The sequence below is a fragment of the Phoxinus phoxinus genome, assembly GCF_949152265.1.
Source record: "Phoxinus phoxinus genome assembly, chromosome: 8".
NCBI classification, from domain to species: domain Eukaryota; kingdom Metazoa; phylum Chordata; class Actinopteri; order Cypriniformes; family Leuciscidae; genus Phoxinus; species Phoxinus phoxinus.
In genome coordinates, this window is record NC_136883.1 from 35524452 (window position 1) to 35551796 (window position 27345).

A 27345-nucleotide genomic window follows, 5' to 3' on the forward strand; every position below is an offset into this window, starting at 1 on the left:
AAATTTAATCACACCTAACATTATATTTTTATATTGTAATAATGTCTCAGTTCTCATCTACAAATTAATGTACAGTAGAAACAACATAAAGACAGTATATTTTAAATATTTCATCTAACAGGTAGAAAAATATACAGAAATGTAATAAAGTCATCAAACACAAACACTTCACTGCATTAATTATAAATTACATAAAAATTAATCCTTATTAAAGCTACAAAAGTTCTTTTCTTTTTGTCTTCTGCTCTTTGATTAACATTAATGACAGACATCAGCAGGTTTATTAGGCCGCTGACACTAAGATCTGATCAGATTTAAGTCATTAAATCTTAATTAATTAAAAGCGTGATCATATAATGTAACACTAGCTACAGGATGACAGAAATAAACGGATGCTGCGTTAGTTGCGTTAAATATTTTTAACGCGTTAAACTGAAATTTTTGTGCAAAGGGTCATTTATTTAATTAATTCAACTTAAAAGGTGAAACTAATATATTATATATACTCATTACATGCAAAGTGAGATATTTCAAGCCTTTATTTGTTATACTTTTGATGATTATGGCTTACAGCTTATGAAAACCTCAAATTCAAAATTAGAATATTGTGAAAAGGTTTTCATAAGCTGTAAGCCATAATCATCAAAATTATAACAAATAAAGGCTTGAAATATCTCACTTTGCATGTAATGAGTCTATATAATATATTAGTTTCACTTTTTAAGTTGAATTACTGAAATAAATGAACTTTTGCACAATATTCAAATTTTTCGAGTTTCATCTGTAATATATATTATTTCTTTGACAATTATGTTGAACTATAGCAATATTTGTAACAAAGAGTGTCTTCTACAGTGCTGCCTATATGGCAGATCAACAATATGACATAAATATGGTGTGTTTTGTTGACAGTGTTCTGGACCTGAATGCGTTTGAGAGGCAGAATAAGGCTGAGGGTCTCGGGATGGTGTCAGAGGAAGGCTCAAGTGAGTCACCATTCACACACCACAAATGCATTCACGACTCATGTGCGTCCTCATGTCTCTTCACAGCATGTATGAGAACATATTTAAAATGAGAACATATATATAAACTCCTCCACAATAGCTGTTTTTCCATCCAAAATTGTGAATTTAACTTATGCGCAAAATTGGAATATCGTTTCTATCTCATGTGATCAAGAGGACAAAAATCGTCACTTCCTGGGAAATTGGCGCAAAATATCTGTGATAAAAATGGAAGTTGCTGCAATCGGGGAAGAAACTGTGGCTCTTTTTCCTGTTTCCATGTTCTCTTGCGTTCGGATGCTGGTGTTTATGAACGCAATCATGTGAGACGCTTCTGGAGGGAATTAAACCAAATCATTCTGATCTCAGACTTCGGCTCATGGGTTTCAGAGCGACCAAACCAACATTTGAGATCCTGTGATGCGATTGGTCCGCTGGTTAGTCCAGTTATCCAATCACATCCGCTGCTGAGGCAAAGTCAAAAAGTTTTTTGTTGCACATCATCGAGGGATTTGAGTAAATGTTTTTCCATCATAGTTTATGCACATGTATTCTTATCGGATAATTTAGTGCGGTTTTATGCACAGTTTTAGAACTTATGCACATTTTGCCGTATTCCATGCAGGGTTTTTTTATGCAATATCCCAAAATGCCCAGAAAAAAAGGTGGATCATGGAAACGTACTATGATGATCTGTTGTTGTTTTTTATATTATAGTTTGTAATTTTATTTGTGTGTGTGTGTGTGCGTGCTAAAACTGGTCAGAGACCAAACATTTAGAAACTACATAGGTTGAAATAAAATGCTCTTATTTTAATAAATGCAGTACAATATTTTCAAGATTGTTGGTTTAGGATTTGGCCACACAGCAAAAAAAAAAAAATTCTTAATCAGTCTTATTACTAGTAAAATAGAAATAAAAATTTATGAGATAATAAGACTTGTTTTCTGAATATATTGTTAAGTTTACTGTCCTTACCCCATTGCAATATTGTTTTGAAAAACTTATTTTAAGCATAAATTTAACAGATTTATGCTTTTAGAAAAATAAACTTCATTATATATATTGCTTGAAAACAAGTGTTAATATCTCAGTTTTGCTTCTGTAAAGTAAGTGTTTGCTTAAGTAAATATATCTTATTTTGCACTCTATCGTGTGAATGCATAACACTTTTTTGGCCCACAGGAGATGTTTCCACTGTGTTCGTGTTAATCGAGTGTTTAATGTGCATTATCTTTGTTTCTTACAGAACCGGCAAAGTGTATCGTTCATGTTAGTCTGTTTTATTTCCCATGCCGGAAACCTACAATCCTACAGTGTCCAACTCACTGCCTCTCTCTCTCTCTCTCTCTCTCTCTCTCTCTCTCTCTCTCTCTCTCTCTCTCTCTCTCTCTCTCTCTCTTTCTCTCCACCAACACCACTCTATCCCCACCTCCTTATTTATATATGCCTCTCCTCTCCTTCTTTCCTCCTCCTTTCTTTTCAGATCTCAAGTTAGGACGTGGTAAATAATCTTGCCTCTATATATTCACCGTCACTCTCTCTCTTTCCTTCTGTCCCATCTCCTGCTGTCCTCTTTTTTCCAGCTCTTACATTGTGAAGACCTCCTTTCGTTGGCGTGTAGTTTACCTGCATTTCATTTCGTGCTCAAGGGGACTTAAAAGATAACTTTTCAGTCATTGCAAAGGTTTTTGTGCAGCCAAAACCTTTATAGTTCTTTAAAAACAATATTCCACATTATGAAACTTTATTATGCAATTCTAGTTATGATACTCTTATTGAATTCTATTTTCTTGATGCAGTTTGTCCCGTTATGTTAGCAATGGCTGTAAAGTTTCTTTGCGCTTTGCCCTTGAGCGCTCTGTCACAGATCTACTGTAACTCCCAACATTCACTGACTGATTGAGAGCAAAGAAAGACGATTATCCTTTCTTCTCTGATCAGTTTTCTCTGAGGAGATCACAGAGAACTGTGGTGACCACTGTCACCGAAAACATGAAATGATTTGCAGATTCAGGAAACTCCCACAAGTCTTTTATCCACTGAAATGAGCCATCTAGCATTATTTGAACCATTCCCTCAAATAATGAGCTGCCATGTTTAGAAGGACAAGAGCGTCTGACATGGCACACCTTAGAAATTATCTAGCTACTAGTTTGTACAGCAGTTTTACTAACTTTCATCAATAACATCAACAAAACCCTTTTTCCATTTAATTTTTATGTTTGCCCAGATTTGCTCTCCATTTTAGTGTTGGTTGCTATTGATATTAGACATGATATTTGGAAATAATACCTCAAATCATGGTTTTTTTTTTTTAGAAGAGCTGTGCTATTACTTTATTGAGTAATCAGACTTGCGAATTGGACTGACTTTTGCCACATACCAACCACCCAAAATACCCTCGAAACAATCTTGCAACCCACTAAAAACCTTCCAGTGGCCGGATTCATGAAACAATCTTAAAAGTGTCTTTCACCACTGGAAAATAGCCTTTCAATAAAAGGATGCTAGGCTGCCCATGCAGTAAAAAGACGATTTATTTTGCTACCTGACTAGAGAAAACAGAAAAAAGGCTATTGTCTTCCCTTTTGCCACAAACTTCAACACCCATAATGCACTGGGCATGTTGCCGTCCAATGGCACTCCCACCCATAGACATGTATAGAAAGGCTAGATGGCTTACCGGCGCTGAGAGCCAATGGGACCCGACGACGTCACACGGCGGCCATCTTAGGACAGGACCGCTCGTCCAGTTATAACATTAAAGTCTATTGTGCATGTAGTGCTGAAATAACTTTTTTTTGCTCAATTTTCAACCGATTTTCAAACGGCTTGGTGTGTCATAAACGTCAGGGATGCGGCTATTTAAATGCATACTTGTGAAAAATTATAGCCAAACATCGGCATCAGCACAAATCATAGCCACGTTAATAAGGTTTGTAATAAACCAAACCGTTTGTAAATCCGTCAAGAATTCAGCAAGTTACGAGCATTTGTCACTCACCTTCCGTCCACAGCAGCAGGGAGCAGCAGCGCAGTCTCCTGACCTAAGATGGCCGCCAAGTGACGACACAGCTGACTCCGCCTTGAGCCATCTAGCCTTTCTATACATGTCTATGCTCCCACCAGTCTACTCTGGATACAATTAACAGAGTCAAATACCGCCTTGGTTTAGTAGGAAATACTTCTTAGCAAACTTTTAGTCATAATGGTGTCGACTTGTTTTGTTCCCGGGTGCAATAATTCAAACAGTAAACGTTGTTACTTTCGGTTTCCAGTGAAGGATCCAGCGCGTTTAGGCAGTGGATAAAAGCTAAAGCTAGAGAATTTCACTTAGGAATATTTTTACGAAATATTCTTAGTGTTTATCTTAAGAAATTGTTTTTGTGAATCCAGCCATCAAGGAAACCGCTCAGCAACACTCTAATACCCAGTGGAGGAATCTAGTTATGAATTGGAGAGCATTTCAAGGTGAACACCTTTTTTTTTTAGGTTTAAAGGGGCTATATGTAAGAATTTTCATTCATTAATCACGTTTTTCTATTGGCAATGTGTGAACAGCTTGTAACAAAACTTAAAAAAAAACGAGACCTTCTCCGACTTCCTAGCCTGTCTATGCAAGCCTGTAGACTGGTTTTTATGTGAAGGATTCGGGTCGTTTTTGCCGGGAAAATTAAAAGCGCTTTACTCGCTCCCGAGAGCCTCTCTTCCGTTCAGTGACGCATGAAATTAATTCTTAATGTTCAGGATAATGCAGAAAGAGCCATTCTGTGCTGTAATGGCAATGTGTCATGCAAAGAAAAGGGATTCGTTCGAACTATAGTGTCACATTGCCAGATCGATGTAGTCTATAGTCTCAAATATATTTATAATCAAACTATCATAACAGTGTCATTTTAATGACCTCATCTGTCGTCATGATGTCGGTGAATTGCAGAAAACAAATTTGTGTAAACAAATCCACATCGCTATGATCAGATGCTTTCTTAACTGCTTTTTTCCTCAATTAAATTTTTGTTATTGAGAGAAAAACACGTAGCACATATTCATCTAAACGTTGAGTGGACGGCGTCCGGATGTTCGTTAACAGTGTATCGCTGCAAAGGTATTTCCAACGTCTTTTTACTTTAAACAAAAAAACGAAAAAGAGCTTTGCCGTGAGTAAATTGAGGTATTGAATCACGCTCTTGTACGTAACGTGTGCACGAGTTTGAGCACCAGCAGTAAGTTGCTGTCTGCAGTTCACTCAACGGCCACCGGTGTCACTAATAACAAGGGTTTCTGAATTCTAACATACAGCCCCTTTACACAGCCCAACAAATAAATGGAAGTAAATGAAATCTTACATTAACAACTTACTAATTAAACATTTATTCATGCTTTATTTTGTCATAATGCTTATAATCCTACTTCCCAGTGCATCCTAAAACTAGATGGCCAAAATCCAATTTATGATGTTTGTGACAAAACTATAATATTTTTATTAGTTAAGTAGGGCTGCACGACATTGAAAAAAAAAACTGATATTGTGATATTTATTGTGATATGTTTTGCGATATGAAAGCAGTTTCACAAGATGACTTGAATAGCTCTATTTGTAGAGAATCAATCATTCTTGGATGATTGGAGGGATTTTGTAGCAGAGTGAATCTGCATAGAAAATAATTAACAGATTACAAACGGAGCAATTCCAAGAGGGTCCTACCAATAAATACAACAAAGATACAAATGAAATAAGTTACAAACTTTGTTTTCCAGGTAAATCTAACAGTATTCAGGTACAGAAATTGAATAACCAAACACTGCTTAGTCTTCACTGTATGAATTAAATATAATGAATTAGTTAATTAATACACTTTATCATTGTTAAAGCTACAAATGTAATTTTTTCTTTCTTTTTTGTTGTTTGATTAACATTGTTGACAAACAGCTGCTGGTATATTAGGCTGCTGTCACTTTAAGACGAATGCCAGATCCAATATAATGATACGCATCTGTTTTCTTTCTTAATTGTTTACAACACAAAAGTGCCTGTGTTTACGAGGATACTCGCGAGACTGGCATTTCGACTTCATGTTGTGTCCATTCAAGCTCAAAAAGAAGAGAAAAAGGCCTGAATTCGGTGTTCTGTGTGCGCACACTTAATGTTTAAACTGACAGGACTTAAAAAACACATGCAAATGATAAACTTTCACTCTTTGATTGTTAAACCGCGAATCACCGGGGGGAAGCTGGCCCGTTCAGATCATAAATCAACTACGATCCCTATTGACATCGCACATCGCTATATTGATGCTAAAACGATATATTGTGCATGCAGCCTTATAATTAAGTCATTATAAATTAATTAAATGATTGTATGTATATAAATGAGATGTTTGGATGCAGTAATTATTTGTATTGTGTTTTAATATCACTGTATCTGTATTGTTATTGTTTTTTAGCTAACCTCATTTCCAGATACTCACTATCAGACTGATATATTGCGCTCTAAATTTGTGTGATATGTATTCTATGTTTTACTTCACATTAATTTATATCTTTGTTTTTATTTTATTCTGAAAAGTAGCTTCATTTATATACGACTTTACCTTTTTTTCTCCTCACAATAATATTTTTCATGTTTTTTTCTTCTTCTTAGCCTTCCTCTTGTCGAATAGCATCTTATTCCATTACAAATACTTCATAGCACATTACCCATAATCCACCAAGGCCCCAACTTCCTCTGGCTCATCTCCCCCCTCCTCTTCCATGTGTCTAGGAGTGCAGTAGATCTGTTTTGCATGATCGTGGGTCTGTGTGCTGTTTTTTGTTAAGATCTTCTTGTCTGAGAAGACCAAAAGTCTTCTCCATGTTTGTCCTCTGTGAAGATTTCATTTCAATGTCAGTTGTGTTAGTTATCCGTGTCTGTGTTCCCTGAATATTTCTGTACACGTTGATGTTTTTCTTTCAGTCAGTGTATTAATGTTTGTCCCTTCAAAGTAGTTGTGCCATCAATGTGTGTGTGTGTGTGTGTGTGTGTGTGTGTGTGTGTGTATGTCTACTAGTGCCATTCTGGGAGAGGGGAGGGCTTTAATCAGTTACTCTTTATTTTAATGTCCTCCTTTAAATATTCTGTTGACTATAAGCAACTTTGCACCTACATGTCAACTAACTCTCATTGGAGTATTAGTAAAGCATTAGTATACTGGTAAGGTTAGTAGAATAAGTCGACATGTACTTGCAAAGTTACTTATAGTCAGTAGAATCTCTGTTGGGGAGCATCAAAATAAAGTGTTGGCAGATATTAAGCAGTTACTAATACTTTAATGAGTTAGTTGACATGTAGGCCCTGTTTACAGCTGGTGTTAAGATGCGGTTTGTTCGATCTGATCACAAGTAGACGAGGGAGACACATAATCACGTCTGTCTTGATTTCTTCGAGGGGAGGTGTGTAAATGTTGGGCTTTTTCAGATCTTTCGATCTAATGGACGATGTAAGCTCACGCAATTTACATATGAAAGCGCACGGAAACGACAGAAAAACACACGGAGAGCATCAGCTTCAGTTTCTGCTCTGATAGACGCAAGACCAGCCGAACTGTGAGTGTGTGTTAGAAATCAGGAATGGTGCGAGAACATTGTGCTTGGTACGTCTTTCATCTTCAAACTAAATCTGTGTCTTCAGCCGACAAAGTTTAAATCCCGTCTGGCTAGCTTGCGTCCCGTAATGTTTATGCATTAGGTCAGTAGGTGGAGAGTCGACGGCTGTTCGAACACATGAGCGTTTACACTACGAAAGCAATCCGGACAAACGTGTTTTTGGTCGGAAGTGGACAAGCTCAACATTTCAGACTCCGTTTACACCAGTATTTAGTGTCGTCCACTTGTGATCCGATCAACCAAAGCGCATATATACCAGGTGTAAACAGGGCCGTAGGTGCAACGTTACCTATAGTCAACAGAAAGTCTAAAGGGGAGCATCGCAATAGTGTTCCCCTTTAATCTGTGGATTCAGTGTGGACGTCAGGTCTCTGCCTCCCCTTTCCACGTTTGCTGGTCTGCTCTGCAGTAAACAGCTGCACAGATGTGCCACCGCAGGTCTTTGTGGTTCTACTAACATGCTAATGGGAGCTGAAGTGCTATGAAGTGATTAAACTCGCAGACAAAACATGTTCTCACTCCCAACTCGTCACATATTGACGCTTGGTCAGGACCCCTTAGTGTCACTTTTTAAAGCACAGGGTTCCCCGAATCGTGTGGGCTGTGCCAAGTGTGCGACCAAATAAAGTGACAGCTGATTTGATGATGTAAAGCCAATCATTTTAAAGTTAAATTTTTGTTCTTGAAAGACTATAATAGAAGTCAAAGTCATTCATGTCAGTGGGCACGGTTGGACTTTATTTTACAGTACGTGTAGGGCTGTAAACGATTAATCGCATCCAAAGTAAAGGTTTGTGTTTACATAATATATGTGTGTGTATTGTGTATAATTATTTTGTATATATAAATACACACACATGCATGTATATATTTGAGAAATATTAGCATTTATATACTGCATATGTATTTTTATATAATTTATATTACATATAAATAGAACAATTTTATATATAAATTTAAAAAAATCTTAAATATATACATGCATGTGTGTGTATTTATATATACAAAATAATTATACACAATACACAGTAAACACAAACTTTTATTTTGGATGCGATTAATCACGATTAATCGTTTACGGCCCTACGTCTACTTACAGTGTACTTGCCTAAGAAAGTACTGGTTAATATGTAACTACATGGGTTAAAGTTTTAGAAGTAGGTTCAGGGTTATTATCTAGTTATTACACAGTTATTGTAATTACTATAATAAGTGTGTACTGTAGTATGAACATGGGGAACAGGACTGTAAAATAAAATGCTACCCTAATGTTAGTTGCCTCTGAAATGTGTCACATCCACACTCATTCAAGGAGTGCATTTATTGCATGGACAGATAATGAACGTTACGGCATAGTTTAGTTGAATGAGAACTTTAACCTAATGCTGCTAAACTGAATATACAAAGTGAAGCAAACTTTTTTCCTGAAATATCCACAACAAACATTAAAGAAGAGGGCACAGTTTATCTGTCGATCAGATGCTTGTGAAAGTTGGACAATACCTTTTGAATAAATTGTAACTAATTGTATCTATATAATATACAGATGTGTAGGTAGGGGCTTGGTTGCATGCTCAAAAATGTCTAAATAGTGTAATGTAAATAGTATCATTGTATCTGTTTAAATTAAAAATAACACCCTAGAATATATAGTGTTATTATATTGATAAAATTGCAATGCCCATCGCATCTGTGCACCAAAGTTTTCTAATCGAAAGCAACGGAGTGCCCTGCTCGTCTATAAAACGACTTTATAGTCATTAAAAAGTGACGCCAAGGGGTTTTAACCAAGCAATTATACACACCCTTATCACCCTGAATACTGAAGGGACAGTTCTTTCAAAAATAATGATGTCAAACCTGTATGCTGTTATATTTATGAAACAACATTTTGTTAAATGTACATACTTTTTAAAAGTTTGGGGTGAGTAAACCAAGCTATTTTTTGAATCTTTGTTTTTTTTAAACATTAACCATTTTGATCTTTGAAAATAATGGGTTTTTTTTTATGTCTAATGATTCACTTTGTATTTCGAAGTCTAGTGCAGTAAAGCGCTGTTCAGTATTTATTTCCCCGCATTCATGCTGTGTGTGTGTGTGTGTGTGTGTGTCTATGTGAAGAAGAGAAAGTGATGGCGGATGATGAATTCACTTGCGACCTCTTCCGCTTCCTGCAGCTTCTCTGTGAAGGCCACAACAACGGTGAGCTTCCTGCACGAATGCTTTTGAACACTTCTTCCACCACTGTAGTGTGTGGACAACACAAGACAGCAGAGAATAATACAAAGATATGCTCCAAAAACAAGAAAACTGCTCAGAAAAAGAATAATAATTTGATCACTAATGCTTGATTCTTTGTGACGGACCCTGTATCTTTCCTATGCATTATTGTTCAAAAGTTTGGGGTTAGCAAGATATTATTATTATTTTTAAACTTTAATAATCAAGGACACATTAAATTAATCAAAAGTGACTGTAAAGATTTCAAATAAATGTATATTTTTAAAATTTCTATTCATAAAAGACTCCTGATAAAATAATAAATTACATGGTAACACTTTACAATAAGGTTCATTAGTTAATGTTTTAACTAACATGAACTAACAATGAGCAATACATTTGTTACAGTATTTATTCATCTTTGTTAATATTAGTTAATAAAAATCCAGCTGTTCATTGTTTGTCCATGTTAGGTCACAGTGCATTAACTAATGTTAACAAACACAACCTTTGATTTTTAATATCGTATTAGTAAATGTTAAAATGAATTTCAACTAAGATTAATAAATGCTGAAGAAGTTCTGGGTTACACTTTATTTTAAGGTGTCATTGTTACAGTGTAATTATATATTTAAGTACTGAGTAATATTCATTAACTACATGTACTTACTATGGTTAGGGTAGGATTAGGATTAGTTGCATGTAATTATGCATAATTTACTGTTATTACTATGGTAAGTACGTGTAACATATGTAACAAGGACACTGTAAAATAAAGTGTTACCAAGTATTGGTCATTGTTAGTTCATGTTAAGTAATGTAGTTAACTAATTAACCTTATTGTAAAGTTATTTTTATTTTTTTTATCTTACCGACCCCACTGTAAAATATTTAAAAGAAGCGCCTGCTTTAAGTTTTCATCTCTTTTCAGATTTCCAGAACTATCTGCGCACACAGACAGGGAGCACGACCACGATCAACATCATCATCTGCACTGTGGACTATCTGCTCAGACTGCAGGTACAGCTTCATCTCACTGCATCTCTATATACAGTACAGTGACCCCAGAAGCATTTGGACACTTAAAAGCACACTATGTAGAAATTGTACCTTAATATAACAGCTTCAACGTCATTTCGGTGGTAAACAAACTCATAGTAGGGCGAATCATCCTGGTAGTAACGCGTGGGGAGGACGCCACTGGAAAAACCAGCAATGCAAGTTTGAGAGAAGCGCCCCCGACAAATCTCACGAGAATCACGACTTGCTTTACGGCAACGACGTCACACACATTAACAACATATGAAGCACGAAGACACTTGCGCGCATTTCAGACGTGATACTTATGCGTGATACTCGACGATGGAAAAAGAAAAGAAAACGGTGTCGGAAGAGACTAGGGAAAGGAAAAGAGAATCTGACCGCGTGAGGAACCGGACGAGAGTCACTCGTCAGGCTTTCAGTCGTTGGCGCGAGCTAAAAAGCAGCACTGGATGCAACAGCGATGCTGACCTGCCGATCTCGTTGATGGACTAGTAAATAAATCTCTTATTTGTAAACTTGTTTGCGTTCTATGTTGTATGTTGTTGCGCTTGCTTGTAGTGTGTAATTTTTTTACGATGCTGTTCATTCATCCATTATATCAGACGACGCTGTTGATTCCTGCAATTATCATGAGAACAGTTGTCAATATCTCACATAATTATCAGGACATAAATAAGCCTAGAGGTTGTAAATAGTGTAAACGAGCACAATTTGCAAACTATTATGATAAATTGCAATAATCATGTCTAATGACATCCTAACGGCCAATGTTATGAAATAATGAGACGCACATTTAACTTTATTGATGTCATCTGGCATTTTGTAATGTTTACATTACAATCAAAAAACCAGGGCTTAAAAATAAATAAATAATAATACTTATTAATTTATAGTTTTACAATAACATTGTAAAACTACAACAAAAAAATAGTTAGCATTACTTCGTATGGCTATCTTCACGTTTCTAAGCATGTTTTAACTTTCTAAGCATGTTTTAACTTTAACATACGGTACCTACTGTGGGACACAAATCTTATCGTGCCGAAGAGATTGTCTGCCGATGACTGCTGCACGGGCATTTCACTCACCCTTAATGAGTGAACGTCACATGTTGAGCTACTAAATTCATGATTGGTCAATGGCAAATTAAAATATTAAAGAGAACGATAAAATAACGTTATTAACTGGTTAATAGTCATTTTAAATAAACGTTTCTGTTCAGAACGATTAAAATGTATTTTGTTATCGTTTTTGTTCCTGTAAAAATTTCGTTCGTTTCCGGTTTTCGTTCCTTGAACCGGTTCAGAGCCCTGGAAAAAACGAATTAAATTATACAGTAAAGGCCTAGACTATAGGCTATTTACTTGTGATTTAGCTGCAATCATGTAAAAACGTCAAACGCGGTAGGCTACTTTATTATTATAAAGTAGTCTAACACTTGACATAAACTTATTATTATCCTATTACCATCATCAGTAGTTCAGTAGAGTATGCAGTAGCCTATATTTGTATGAAATCTTGAAACATTACCTGGTCAATATCTTCGGAGTCTATCTTCAATCCTACCGAACAGGTACCGGGGCCGGTTTCACAAAGATAGACTTTGACTATGGCTTAGATATAGTAGATAGTCAGACTTCAGATAGACATCTAAATCAGACCGTTACACAAAGCACTTAAGACTTTGACTATTTTATGTAGGACTACACTGCAATGCATTCTGGGTAAACTAAGACACTTTTCAAAACAAAAAACATGGCGGATCGAGTAAGCGCATTCAGCCGCTCAGTGCAGTTTATCCCAGCGGAAAATATGTGTTTGTTGGAGGAGTATAACAGTTACAAGGACATTTTACTTGGAAAATTTAGCGGAGAATGTAGTAACAAGAAGAAATGTTTGGAAAAAGATTACTATGACAGTTAACAGCGTTAATGCGACCGTTGAGCGTTAAAGACGTACAGAAAAGATACAAAAACGAAACCGACGATGAAGTCGTCATTATTATATATTTCCAGTAGGTTACTGCGGTCCCTAAAAACCCGTTCCCTTCTCAGCGCTCTCCTCGTTGTCTGCAAACCACAAATTATGAGCCATTTTCCCTTTTCTTTTGGCTGTTTGTGATGTAACTGATTGTTACTGCTGGTTGCCAAGGTAACATAGAGTCTTAGACCGAAGTTAGCCTGGGGGTAAGGTGTCTAATTTCTTTTGACTAAATTAAGTCAGTCTTTATTTTTGTGAAACCGTCTAACTTGCATTAGACTAGTCTATGAGCAAATTTTAGACTTGTCTAACACTATAGACCGGCCTAAAATAGCTTTGTGAAACCGGCCCCCGGTGTTGTACAGGGTGGGGGTGGGTATTTACGACAGTGCAAGTATTCCACAGCGACTCTAGAGGTCGCTGTTTGACAAAAACACAATTTCTACATAGTGTACGGTAACTTTAAAAAGCCCATCAGGCCTGATACCAGAATCGTATCGGTGTGTCCCTAATATGACTCTTAAGTGTGCTTTGTGGTCTCTTCTTCTCATTGTCTTCCTCACTCTTGTCTTTTTGGTCTCAGGAGTCTATCAGTGACTTCTACTGGTATTACTCAGGGAAGGATATCATTGATGAACCGGGCAAGAGGAACTTCTCTAAGGCCATGACGGTTGCTAAACAGGTTTTCAACAGCCTGACAGAGTACATCCAGGTACTGTTGTCTCTGCAATGTGAAGTCGAGCTCTTTCAGAACTGCACGTTTCTGTGTCCATCACGGTTTGCTGTTTCTCCACACAGGGCCCTTGCACTGGTAACCAACAGTCTCTGGCTCACAGCAGATTGTGGGATGCCGTGGTGGGCTTCTTGCACGTGTTTGCACACATGATGATGAAGCTGGCACAGGTAGGGGCTCACACGTCGAGTGCACACAAACCTCTATCATGACCGATAAATCTTACCATGTTGATGGCTTTTATTGCATCTAGAAGACCACGCAATTTTCCAGGAAAGGTTCCGACAACACTGAATCTCTATCATCTGTATGTTGTTTTATTTCAACTCGCCATTTAGTTTTCCTAATCTAAAAGAAAAAACATAATTTGACGGAAATCGGAGAAAAAAATGCATCGTATTTGTCACTAAGCACTGCTGTAAAAGACATATATGGTCAGGTGTATATAATGTTGAATCAGTTGAAAGTAAAAGCTTTTCTCAGATGTTCCAAATTTTCATTTTTATAATGTTTCATCTTCATTGATCATTAGGGTGACCACCATCAAACAAACCAAATGTGGGACGATTACTAAGTTTGTGTGGGACAATGTGGGACATGTTACCAACACTAAAAAATAACCTGAAACTGTTATATAATGTCTATCTAACTTAATAAAAACATTCGTATTCTGCCTTTCAGCTGATTAAAATACTTTGTTCTTTAGTCCCTTCCAGAAAACACCATTACATTACAATGTAACATAACATGTCTTTATTTTACATGTCATTTAAGTTCAACATCACTGAGCACAAAGGCAGCAGGCATCATGCAGATAACTATTTTTGAAACCGTTCTGACCAAGTCCAATTAAAATCCAACAAAATAAATAAAGAGAAAATAAAATAAAAAACAACATAAAATTAGTTAATTGACAGTCTTATATATTAAGAATCTTTTAAACCAAAAACTTTTATATGTTTTAGAAAGGATGTGAATTAGAACAACCACAACAGGCAATAAGTTCTAACTCTGTTAAATTCACATTTTAATTTACCGAATTATCCATTCGTTTTCTGACAGGGAACACATGGAACGAATCACCGCTCCACATTTTGATTGACAGCCGACACAACCTACCAGTGACCGTGTTTACTCCTTTCATTTCAACCATTGGATAGGATTTTAAAAACGGCTGTTGTATTTGCACTTCTGACGAAGCGCTGTTAAATATAGGTGAAAAACTACGCCACAAAAATAATAAATAAAATGCTTTCTTAAAAAGGCAAAAGATCGTATGCACGTTTTCTTAATATGATCATTAAAAACCAACAGGCTGATGGAAATGCGGCACATTTTCTCAATATGCGACGTGCGGGACAAGGGGTGAATATGCTGTGCGGTACAACGCAAAGCGGGACGGGTGGTCACCCTATTGATCATATAAATTGTGCAATAGAATAGAATTCAAACGCATGTCATACATGTACATACTCTGTATAAGTATGATCACAGTAGAATAATGAAGAATGTTTTCTCTGTCTTGGAGTTTGCATTTTTTTCTCAGAGCTAATGTTTAGTTGTAACTATGCATATTAAAATATATATATATTTATTTTAATAGTATTTCTAAGAAGATACTGACCATGTTCTAATTTGGTGTTGACTGTGTTATTATTAACCCCATGATTCAGTTTCTGCCTCTTCAAATCATGAATTATAGATTTAGAAGAAACCTTATTGTAGTTAATAAAACTTGGTTGTTAAATTTCTTTGGTCTCATATATATATTATGAGAAGCTAAATTGTAAATTGCTGTAAATTGAATTGGCTGATTGTGGTGGCTAGTATTTACATCACTGTTTAAATTGTAATTTTCAAGTAAATGTTTCCTTACACAACCAAATTAATTTTATTTCACTCTGTAGCCATTATATTAAATAAATGTTTAGTGCAATATCACCACTAATCCATGAATATGGAACATGTTCGTAGTGTGACGTGAATGTTGATGCACTAGTAATCTCTAATCATGTGTTGTTTCTCTTAACCTCTCTGCTGTGCTGTTTGATTTTGTTCTAATACTTGTTACACATCCGGTACCTATGTACTGCATTTTTGTATTTCTCAAAATTGAGAATCTCTCCCACTCTCAGGCTTCAAAAATCAGAGAATGTGCTTATAGTGAAACATTTACTAGTCTCCAGTTTGTTGAAAAGATCAGTTGTCATCTGTCAAAGTTGGTTCGTAACCATCAAAGTGACACAGTTTGGTTTTACTATATATGTGAGGACTAAAATAGGCTCAACTGCAATTACTTAATTTTAATATAAAACTGCTTTACCCCTGGTTGTGTACATAAGCAAAAGTGAAAGATTAAGTCTAAATAAAACAGATTAAGATTAAATAAAACAAGGAATGATTGGATTTGTCCAAAAGAGTGGGAGTGGGATCAATACAAAAATGTATTAAAAATGTTGATGGGTAACATTTTTATTCTGATGTGTAACCCTGCCAGATGCACCCTGACCAAGGACTCCGAAACGGCGTAAGGATCTTTGTTTTTGCTTCAGTCTTAGAACATTTGCACTGCTTTCCACAAACTTACACAGTACTGTCTCTTACCTGCTCCCTGCTTATGTGTCGGCACGTGTCCTGCAAGTGTTTTCTCAATATAATGCTCCAAGCAGGGAACATTTATTATTATACTTAAGTTGTTTGTGAGATTATTGAGATTCTTATTAGACCACTTGCATTTTTTAAAAATGGATATCCCCTCTGTTCCCACTGTATCTGTGTTGAATTTCTGAACGCATTCTTAACCTTGTTGGGTTGATTTTGATATATTGGAGCTGAGGGAGGTGTCACTATGCCTTGTTCCTGCTGTTGCTCACTTGTAGAGGAAATGTATTTCCCTCGACCTGCACCATATTACGCTTTTCTTACACTCATACATTCTCAAGAAAATCTGTACAATACTGTGCAAATCTCACAAAACCTGTCAAGATCGCAAAATCGCATATTTGATATCTAGGCAACTACATTCTTGCATAAAAACTCCTAAAATTACATTCCATGACACAAAATTTGTAAAAATTATAGTGGGTTTGCTCCTCTGCCATTGACGCTCACTGTGAGAAATGCTGCCAGTATAGATTGGTTGGAAAAGGCTGGAATATATATATATATATACATATACTGTACATACATACAGGTGAAACATTAGAATATGGTGCAAAAGTTCATTTATTTCAGTAATTCAACTTAAAAGGTGAAACTAATATATTATATAGACTCATTACATGCAAAGTGAGATATTTCAAGCCTTTATTTGTTATAATTTTGATGATTATGGCTTACAGCTTACAACCCCAAATTCAAAATTAGAATATTGTGAAAAGGTTTTCATAAGCTGTAATCTAAAATCGTCAAAATTATATATATATGAAGCAGGGTACCATACCAAAAAGGTTTTGTGAGATTCATCCAATATTTCTTGATGTATATGTGCAGGCCTTGTGCTTTTTTGTCTTTATTCATGTTAGTAAGTGTACTGTGTGTGATATTGAAAGACTATGACTTTGAATTTATGTGTCTGCTGGCATTTCTTCACAGTATGCCTTAGACCATCATCTCCTGTAAAAACCTAGAAATAGAATGATCGAATTAGGAATGATTTTCTTTTGCAAATGTCAAAGACTATGACTACAGTATCTCACATCTTTGTCTGGCTTTTTCATCTACATCTCCGTCTATACTGTCCCTGTGTTAGATGATAGGTTACAGTGTGTGATACTATGTTTGTGTCTGTTTATAAATGCAAACCCAGGATCATTTCTGGAGTAGAACACATTCTGAGGTAAGATGAGAGTAGATGGACTTTGTCCCAGTTTTCAATGTCCCCCCCCCCAAATACAACCCATGCCAGAGATGTTAGTTATGCCACTGAAAGCAGTTATGCCTGATCTGGATACTTCTTTCTTGGTCTCATGGTGCATATCATAAAAAGAAAAGAAAAAAACATGGAGGACTAGGTCTAATATATGTGAATCCAAAGGTCTTTATTATTACTGTATCCACACTATTTCTGCGCCCCATGACGCTTTGCGCGAATTATGGGTGTAACTTCCGTTAAGCTGTAAACAATCAGTGAAAAGGCTCGCTCTATGAACGCAATTTAAGAAAGTGTCACCATAAAACGACGTTAATCTACTCACCGTTCAAACATCGAACATTAAAAGGAAATTTAAAAGTGTTAAAGCATCAACAAGGTACTTTCAACAGATCAGAGTCTTTGGTTAAATATCACTGTAATATATCTGTAACTTATGTTGCCTTAATCAAAAATGTTCATTAACTTCAGCATTACGTGTTACTATTTCAATAAGATTTCTGTCATTTTGACAGATAATAAATCGCATTTACCTGTGAAAACAAACCTGGAAAGAGACGTGAGGATTTGATGAGAATAACGATTATTCGCGCATTCCAGTGAATTATTAATGGAATATATCGTAATCTAAATTCGGGAAACAGACCATAAATGTATATGTTGTCCTTTTTCATACTTTTACAGCGGATTGCAAAGGGAAAAAAGAAAATGATCACGAGGAAAAGAAAGCGGCGACTGAAAAGAGCTCTTGCCGTAGATATTCTTGTAACATGTCACGTTAAAATACCAAGTGTATGTTATTCTCATGATGCCTGAAAATAAACCATGAAGGGAAATTGACAGCTCATCCAGTCAAACTAACAGATAAGCTTTATTTGTTTGGCAAACTTATGATTTGAAATTATTAGTTTCAGCCTTTTTGAATGGAAGTTCCCCAAACGCAGTGAGATCGTCAGGAATAAGGTGGATAAAGTGAGACATTTTGTGAATAACACTTTGTTATTTTTGTGTGTGTCTGAATTTGGTTGTGTAAACACAGGACTCCAGTCAAATTGGTCTGTTGAAGGAGCTTCTTGATCTGCAAAAGGACATGGTGGTGATGCTTCTCTCTCTACTGGAGGGTAAGACATATTTGTCCATCATATTTAACTTTCACAGGTGACCCACAAACCTGTAAAGACTTCAGTTATGATCTATGGCCTGTTTTATTGCTCCTTTACAGGTAATATTGTGAATGGCACAATTGCTCGGCAGATGGTTGACATGCTGGTTGAGTCATCCAGCAATGTAGAGATGATTCTCAAGTTCTTCGACATGTTCCTCAAACTGAAGGATATTGTGGCGTCGGACGCCTTCCGTGACTATGTGACGGACCCTCGTGGCCTCATCTCCAAGAAAGACTTCTCCAAGGCTATGGACAGTCAGAAACAGTACACGCCATCTGAGATCCAGTTCCTGCTGTCTTGCTCAGAGGCTGATGAGAACGAGATGATCAATTTTGAGGAGTTTGCCGATCGCTTCCAAGAGCCAGCCAAAGACATCGGCTTCAATATCGCCGTGCTACTCACCAACCTCTCTGAGCATGTTCCCCATGACACCCGCTTGCAGAACTTCTTGGAGCAAGCCGAGAGCGTGCTGAACTACTTTCGCCCTTTCCTGGGCCGGATCGAGATCATGGGTGCCAGCAAGAGGATCGAGCGCATCTACTTTGAAATCAGCGAAGCCAACCGCAACCAGTGGGAGATGCCTCAGGTCAGAGAGTCAAAGCGACAGTTCATCTTTGATGTTGTCAATGAGGGCTGTGAATCTGAGAAGATGGAGCTCTTTGTGAACTTCTGTGAGGACACCATCTTTGAGATGAACATCGCCTCTCAGATCTCCGAGCAAGAAGAGGAGGTGATCGAAGATGAGGATGAAGAAAATGAAGAGGGGAGCGGTGGTGGAGGAAATGGAGAGGGAGAAGGAGAGGACGGGAATGGAGAAGCACCACCACCCGAATCCAGCTCAGCCTTTTCTGACTTCATCAAGAGCGTAGTGGACTTCATAAGCCTCTTCACTTTCCGCAATCTCAGACGGCGTTACCGCAAAATTAGGAAAATGACCATAAAGGAGATGATTGTCGGTTTGGTGATGTTCCTTTATACTGTTCTCTTTGGCATCCTGCACTTCATCTACAGCGTCTGCAGAGGTTTCTTCATGCTCATCTGGAACACCCTCTTCGGAGGAGGTCTGGTGGAGGGAGCAAAGAAGATGACGCTGACTGAGATTCTGACTAACATGCCTGACCCAACTCAAGACGAGGTGCACGATGACCTTCCTCCAGAGCCAGGAGCAAGAAAAGTACAGGAATCAGGTGGAGCTGGGGAAGGAGAGGAGGGAGCAGGAGGAGGAGAGGATGAAGCAGAAGAGGGAGAAGAGGATGATGGTGCAAGGCCTGGTTTTGGTCCTCATGGTGGTCTTGGAGACATGGGAGAAACTGAGCCAGAGGAGCCTCCAACTCCAGAAGGCAGTCCATTGCTGAAGAGGAAGCTGGTGAGTAAAAGTGCTTGTACTGTAGCCTGATGGTTTATTAATGGTTGTTTGGCTATTTTTCACAGGCAAAGTCCAGTCGTTTCAATATGAATCCATGTAATTGGGAATTTCGCGTGAGGGAGAAATACAGGTCTAACTCGAAAAATTTGAATATCGTGCAAAAGTTAATTTATTTCAGTAATTTAACTTAAAAGGTGAAACTAATATATTATATAGACTCATTACATGCAAAGTGAGATATTTCAAGCCTTTATTTGTTATAATTTTGATGATTATTTGGCAAGGATTCCGGGGTTACACCCCTACTCTTTTTCCGAAGGACATCGTGAGATTTTTAATGAATCGTGATTAATCGCATCCAAAATAAAAGTTTGTGTTTACATAATAAATGTGTGTGTACTGTGTATACTTATTTTGTATATATAAATACACATACGTGCATGTATATATTTAAGGGGAAAAATGTATTTATATATAAAATATTTATATATAATATAAATTATATATAAATCTATATACAGTATATACATGAAAATATTTCTGAAATATATACAAGCATGTGTGTGTATTTATATATATATAAAATAATTATACACGCACATTTATTATGTAAACACAAACTTTTATTTTGGATGCGATTAATCCCGATTAATCGTTTAACAGCCCTACCACAGAGAGTCAGGACCTCGGTTTAACGTCTCATCCGGAGGATGGAATTTATGAAATTTCTCGGTTCTGTCCGGGTCCAACTTTCAAATAATAGACAGATCCAGGTCGGTTTCTGTAATTTTTGGACCCGTGAAGACCTCATTGCTTTGTAGACTCATAATCTAAATCCCTTATTCTAAACATTCTTGTTTTCTCCTCATTGTTTTGTTGGGTATTTCAGCTGACTGAAGAAGGAGAGGGAGAAGCAGCGGAGAAGGAGAAAGTAGCGGAAGAAGCCGCCCCAGAACCCGAAAAAGCAGAGTGAGTAATGGAGAACAAATGAGCAATTTTTTCCCATACAAAATTCAAAGTCTTTCAGTCGAGAGCATTTGTAAAGTCCTATTCATCACGATATAAAAAACAATGCTGTTGTTTCTCTGGCTAATCCTTCTGTCTCTCAAAGTGTTGAAAATGGAGAGAAGGCCGAGAAGGAAGCAGAACCTGAGCCTGAGGAGAAACCAGAAGAGCCAGAGGAGATCAAAGAAAAGGCTAAAGCAAAGAAAGGCAAGAAGGAAGAGGAAGGAGGCTTTGAACTCTGGAATGAGCTTGAAATTCAAAGAATCAAATTCATGGTAATTGTATAGTACATTGTTTCTGATCATTCACAGTTATGTAGAAATTATATATTATATTACAGGTGAAACTCGAAAAATTAGAATATCGAGCAAAAGTTCATTTATTTCAGTAATTCAACTTAAAAGGTGAAACTAATATATTATATAGACTCATTACATGCAAAGTGAGATATTTCAAGCCTTTATTTGTTATAATTTTGATGATTACAGCTTACAGCTTATGAAAACCTTTTCACAATATTCTAATATTGAATTTGGGGTTTTCATAATCTGCATAATCATCAAAATTATAACAAATAAAGGCTTGAAATATCTCACTTTACATGTAATGAGTCTATATAATATATTAATTTAATCTTTTAAGTTGAATTACTGAAATAAATTCACTTTTGCACCATATTAAACATTTTCGTGTTTCGTGTTTATTTAGCACTTTTGATTCTACCTGCATCTAAAACTACTTTTTCTTCTTCTAGAACTATCTGTCTCGCAATTTCTACAACCTGCGCTTCCTGGCTCTCTTTATCTCCTTTGCACTCAACTTCATTCTGCTCTTCTACAAGGTCAGTATGATTTTAAAACAGGAGCTTTCAAACTGGGATCTGGGGACCAGAAAATAGTTAATAACAATTTACAAAATGTGCTTTTAGTTAATGTGTGCACTTAAGGTGTTAATGAAATAAGTTTAACATATTTCATTGTGTTATGAAATATGTTATATCCCCCCCCCCCCCCCCCCCCCATTAACATTCACCAAATTTTATATTACATACTAAAGTCTGTTTAATCGTAGGAGTTTTTAATACTATTGACAGACTGTCAACAAAATAAAAAATATATTTTCCAAATAATATTTTAAAAAACATGCTTGAATACAATAAAATTTATTTATATTTGGAAACCACTATTATTCATTTTGTTGTCTTTGTTATGTCACACTTATTTTTTCACACATTATATATGGATTTTTAATATAGTTAATAAAGTCCTTAATCATGCAGATGTGCTAATTTGCGATTTGCCTATTCAGAATCGTGGGAGAATCGTGATCTTTATTTTTAACACCAAAAATGTGATTCTCAATTTATCCAGAATTGTGCAGCTCCACTTGACCGCCATGTGATCTGCTGTAATAACATGTTTCAAGAACAAGTTGTATTGAAGTCAGCTGTTTCCTCCTTTAGGTGTCTGACAGACGAGGAGACGAGGAGGAGGAGTTTGAGGGGTCGGCCATGTTTGAGGGATCTGGTGTGTTTGAAGGCTCCGGTTTGTTTGAAGGCTCTGGTGTGTTTGAGGGATCTGGTGTGTTTGAGGGATCTGGGGTGTTTGAAGGCTCTACTGAAGAGGAAGATGACGATGAAGGGTTTGTCTACTACTTCCTGGAGGAGAGCACTGGATATATGGAACCATCTATGACCTTCTTTTCCGTCGTACACAGCATCATTTCCTTCCTCTGTATCATCGGCTACAACTGTCTGAAGGTCAGGGGCTCACTGTATTCTGTTATCCTTTACTCACCCTCACGTCATTTTACAGCTGTGTGATTGTTTCTTCTGTGAAACATGAGGAGATATTCAGTAGAATGTTGACATTGCTCTTCCAGTGAAAGCATGAAAAAAAGACCATAGATGTTGTTCATTAGCCTGGTTGACACCACACCCTTCTCGGTTGTAACTGAGGGTTCATTCACAGCCCATTTCCAAAGGGGCGTCACCAACAGACGTCGCTCAAATGCCTCTGTGCGCGATTGGATAGACCTAAAACCAATCAGAGCGATCGTCATCGTGTAAAGCCCACCTCAACGTTTGTGATTGGCGCCTCGATTTGGAAAAATTGGAAATGGGCTTGACAGGGCTCTTGGCCAGACGGACTTGCAGAGCAAATCTCAAATTTGCCGGAAGTTCGGCAAATTTCGGCAAAGAATCGCTGAGCTTCTGGGCTAGGATCTAGCATCTCTTGATGTCAGCGCTATGACACACGAGAAGAAGACTCAGCCTGATCCATAATTCAGGGTTTTCTCAGGCTACTTCTACATAAATCCAGAGACATTTGAAAACCGCGTTTTCGTTTATAAACGTTCTCCGTCCACACTAGCGTTTTCAGGCGTTTTCGGACGTTTCTGTGTGGATGAGAAGCTTTTGAAAAACGCCTGAAAACGCTAAATTCACCTTTACTGCACATGCGTAAAACCCCACAAAAGATCACTGAGATGATACAGATGGACTTCTAACAGGATCATTTTATTTAGCAAAATATCTCAGCATTCACTGATGCAGGTCGCACTCAGTCACCGTATGTTTGGTCTAAAACGCTTCTGCTCTCATGTATCGCTGCAGGACAGCAAATGTGAAATGTGCTCACGGAAGAGATGAGTTTTCAGTTGTCTTTTGAATGTTGTCAGGGATTCTGCATTCCGGACGAGGGTAGGGAGATCATTCCTCCAGCAGGGAACCGTGAATGAGAATGTTCTGGAGAGTGATTTTGTGGCTCTCTGTGATGGTACCACGAGCCGTCGCTCATTGACCGATCGCAGGCTTCTGGTAGGGATGTAGACTCGTAGGAGCGAGTGAAAGTAGGAGGGAGCTAAGCCTGTGGTCGATCTGTAAGCGAGCGTCAATGCCTTGAACTTGATGCGAGCAGCGAGTGGTAGCCAGTGCAGAGAGATGAACAGAGGAGTGACGTGGGCCCTTTTGGGCTCATTGAAGACATATATATATAATTGAATAAAGGAGTATATTGAATAAAGGATGACAGAATTTTTATTTTGTAACTTGTGAAATATTGCTTTCAGGTGTTTGAGCTACAGTAGGAGAAGCTGCTAACACTGTGTGTGTGTTTGTGCTTGTCCAGGTTCCTTTGGTCATCTTTAAGAGAGAGAAGGAGCTGGCCCGTAAACTGGAGTTTGACGGTCTGTATGTAACTGAACAACCAGAAGATGACGACATCAAGGGCCAGTGGGACAGACTTGTCCTCAATACACCGTAATATCACTATATTCTTATTATTCTTATTATTTATAAATGTATCCCGGTGAAGACTGTGCGATCTGAAATGGCATTCCCTTTTATTTTACACTCAGGAGTTTTCCGAACAACTACTGGGATAAATTTGTCAAGAGAAAGGTCAGGGGTGTGCTATACTTGTGTGTGCAGATGTTTCCCTTCGTGTATTACGACATGTTGAAGTCTAAGCGTGTTTATGGTGTGTGTCTGTGTTGCAGGTGCTAGAGAAGTATGGTGATATCTACGGTAGAGAAAGAATCGCTGAGCTTCTGGGCATGGATCTAGCATCTCTTGATGTCAGCGCTATGACACACGAGAAGAAGACTCAGCCTGATCCCTCAATGTTCACATGGTACAGAAACATGCAAGACACACCCATAAGTCATCAAAATTTCAATATCCAACACAAGTAACAAGAAGTGATTCACTACCACAGCAAAAACGAATATGTCAATTGACCGTTCGCAAAGACCCGCCCCCTTTAGTTACTGTTGCTATGTCCGACAAGCTACGCCGCTCTCACACACACCATGTTCTCACACAGTGAAAAATACATTGCGGAGCAGAGAGGACACTGACAGACAGGACAGACCAGCTTACTTTTGATATGAAACTTTCAAATTTGGTCTTTTTTTTAAAGAAATTTAAACAATAAATACCGTTTTGTGTCTCTTTAATGTGTGTGACAGATCGCTGTGTCGCCTCAGTTAAAGCTGCTCGTGAACCGATCATCTCTTCCTTCTAGTTCATTTATAGCATCAAATAAACATGAATGAACATCAGAAGGAATGTAGTTTTAACCGCGGAAAGACGTCAGTACACTCCGTTTTTCAAGTTCAAATCCTCGAACGTTAATCTACTAACTCTCCTGACTGCTTTGTCGGACAAAAATGTCGGATTCGGCGGATTATGATTGGTCAGATCGCCTGTCAATCAAACTCCCTTGCGAAGGGTCAATTGGGAGGGATGGGAATCCCTATGTTAAGACTGAACTAGTTTTGACCAATTCAAACTGGACAGATCTACCTCTTTATTTATCTGACTTAAAAAAGGTAGGACCAGTCTTGAAGAATACAATTAGATGACTAACTTTTAAGACTAGTTTAAGCTGTTTATGCAACCGGCCACATTTCCTTAAAGGGATAGTTCACCCAAAAAAATGTAATTCTGTCATCATTTACTCAACCACAGCTGTTCCAAAGCCATAAGATTTTGGTTAACCAAAGTGTAAAAGATTCGCTTGATTCATAAGGATTCGTTTAACCTTTTTGGATCTTTTACATTTTGGTTACCTGGACTTTAAATGGAGGGACAGAAACCTCACAAATTTCATAAAAAATATCTTAATTTGTGTTTCGAAGATGAACGAAAGTCTTACGGGTTTGGAACAACATGAGAGTGAGTAAATAATGACAGAATTTCCATTTTGGAGGGAACTAACCCTTTAACCATTTAATTGATGATTTTTTTATGAAAAACGCAAATGATGAGACAATAAATTAATAAATAAATGTACAAAAATGATAAACAAATGTAAAACAATTCTTGCAAATGATGTTTAGACTGATGTTATAATGACTTTTTACAGTCTTTTTAGAGGCGGTATAAATGCAATCCCATAATTAGATTAATAGATTGAATTAATATATTGGATTTAGATATCCAATAAATAGATTTAAGAACAATAGTAAACAAAAACTTGTTTTATTTATTAATTTATTTTAATAAAAAAAAAGTATAATGTATATTTATAAGTCAGTAACTACCTGATTTAAATCTCACAACAAAACAGTAAGTTGTAAGCTGTGTAGATATGATTCACTACAGCTATACAGTAGTGTTTGGGAATTGATTGGACTATACTACTCTTTATTTTCAAATCACTAAAAACGTGTCTCAAAAGAGTAATTTGTTTGGGAATTGAGCTACTCTGGTCAATGCTAATGTTTTTGATTCACTAAAATGAACCTGTTCATAAGAGTCATTTGTTTGAGATTCGAACTATCGAAGATCGAACTACTCATAAACATGATGGTGTAATAGAATGGAGATTCTGTTTTGCATTTTACAATATCATGAATCCACAGGTTGACATCTTTCGACATCAAATACCAGATCTGGAAATTTGGAGTGGTGTTCACTGATAATGTGAGTTTCATTAAAGACAAAACTGACTTTTTCCATATATACAGTATATATCTATATACACACAGATGAAACTCGAAAAATTTGAATATCGTGCAAAAGTTCATTTATTTCAGTAATTCAACTTAAAGGAACACTCCGACTTTTTGGGACTTTAGCCTATTCACCTTATCCCCCAGAGTTAGATAAGTCCATACATACCGCAGCACCTGAGACGCGCCGTTGGTTTTGTTGACAGAAGAAACAACGGCGCGTCTCATGTGCTGCGGTTATCACTCCGCCCAAGTAGCAGTGCTTCGCCTTCAGAGAATATAGTTCCCAGTATTTATACGGTTAAAATATGTCTGTGTCTCATGTGACTTTGTTTTTTTGTACACTCTGTGACTATACAAATCACAACATGTAAATAGGAAAATGTTTGCGTTATTTTGTCACTTATTTGGATTAGTATGCTAGCTGCAACCATTTACATCCAGTCTTTGTGCTAAGCTAGGCTAGCGGTGGGTGCGTCAAACAGACTTATAGCACGCACGGAGATGAAAAAGGTATGTATGGACTTATCTAACTCTGGGGGATAAGGTGAATAGGCTAAAGTCCCAAAAAGTCGGAGTGTTCCTTTAAAAGGTGAAACTAATATATTATATAGACTCATTACATGCAAAGTGAGATATTTCAAGCCTTTATTTGTTATAATTTTGATGATTATGGCTTACAGCTTATGAAACCCCAAATTCTAAATTAGAATATTGTGAAAAGGTTGCATGTAATGAGTCTATATAATATATTAGTTTCACCTTTTAAGTTGAATTACTGAAATAAATGAACTTTTGCACCATATTCTAATTTTTCGAGTTTGACCTGTATCACTGAGGATATTCATAA

The 27345-nt window shown here is 37.0% G+C and overlaps 1 protein-coding gene across 16 annotated transcripts in view; it reads left to right on the plus strand.

The window, feature by feature from the left end:
* ryr1b (ryanodine receptor 1b (skeletal)) overlaps positions 1 to 27345 on the plus strand; it is a 125751-nt gene that overhangs the window by 91224 nt on the left and 7182 nt on the right. For 4 of the 16 annotated variants that reach the window (XM_079620910.1, XM_079620920.1, XM_079620918.1 and 1 more), the window contains 17 exons: positions 913 to 986; positions 2495 to 2512; positions 9775 to 9855; positions 10805 to 10893; positions 13481 to 13609; positions 13696 to 13800; positions 16128 to 16157; positions 18541 to 18622; positions 18724 to 20033; positions 20923 to 21002; positions 21145 to 21313; positions 21793 to 21879; positions 22501 to 22797; positions 24167 to 24297; positions 24396 to 24438; positions 24537 to 24670; positions 26406 to 26466. In XM_079620910.1, the coding sequence (XP_079477036.1) occupies positions 913 to 986; positions 2495 to 2512; positions 9775 to 9855; positions 10805 to 10893; positions 13481 to 13609; positions 13696 to 13800; positions 16128 to 16157; positions 18541 to 18622; positions 18724 to 20033; positions 20923 to 21002; positions 21145 to 21313; positions 21793 to 21879; positions 22501 to 22797; positions 24167 to 24297; positions 24396 to 24438; positions 24537 to 24670; positions 26406 to 26466 (2920 nt within the window). The remainder of the gene's footprint in view (positions 1 to 912; positions 987 to 2494; positions 2513 to 9774; positions 9856 to 10804; positions 10894 to 13480; positions 13610 to 13695; positions 13801 to 16127; positions 16158 to 18540; positions 18623 to 18723; positions 20034 to 20922; positions 21003 to 21144; positions 21314 to 21792; positions 21880 to 22500; positions 22798 to 24166; positions 24298 to 24395; positions 24439 to 24536; positions 24671 to 26405; positions 26467 to 27345) is intronic. The other 12 variants (XM_079620921.1, XM_079620911.1, XM_079620913.1 and 9 more) reach the window with 3 other exon arrangements.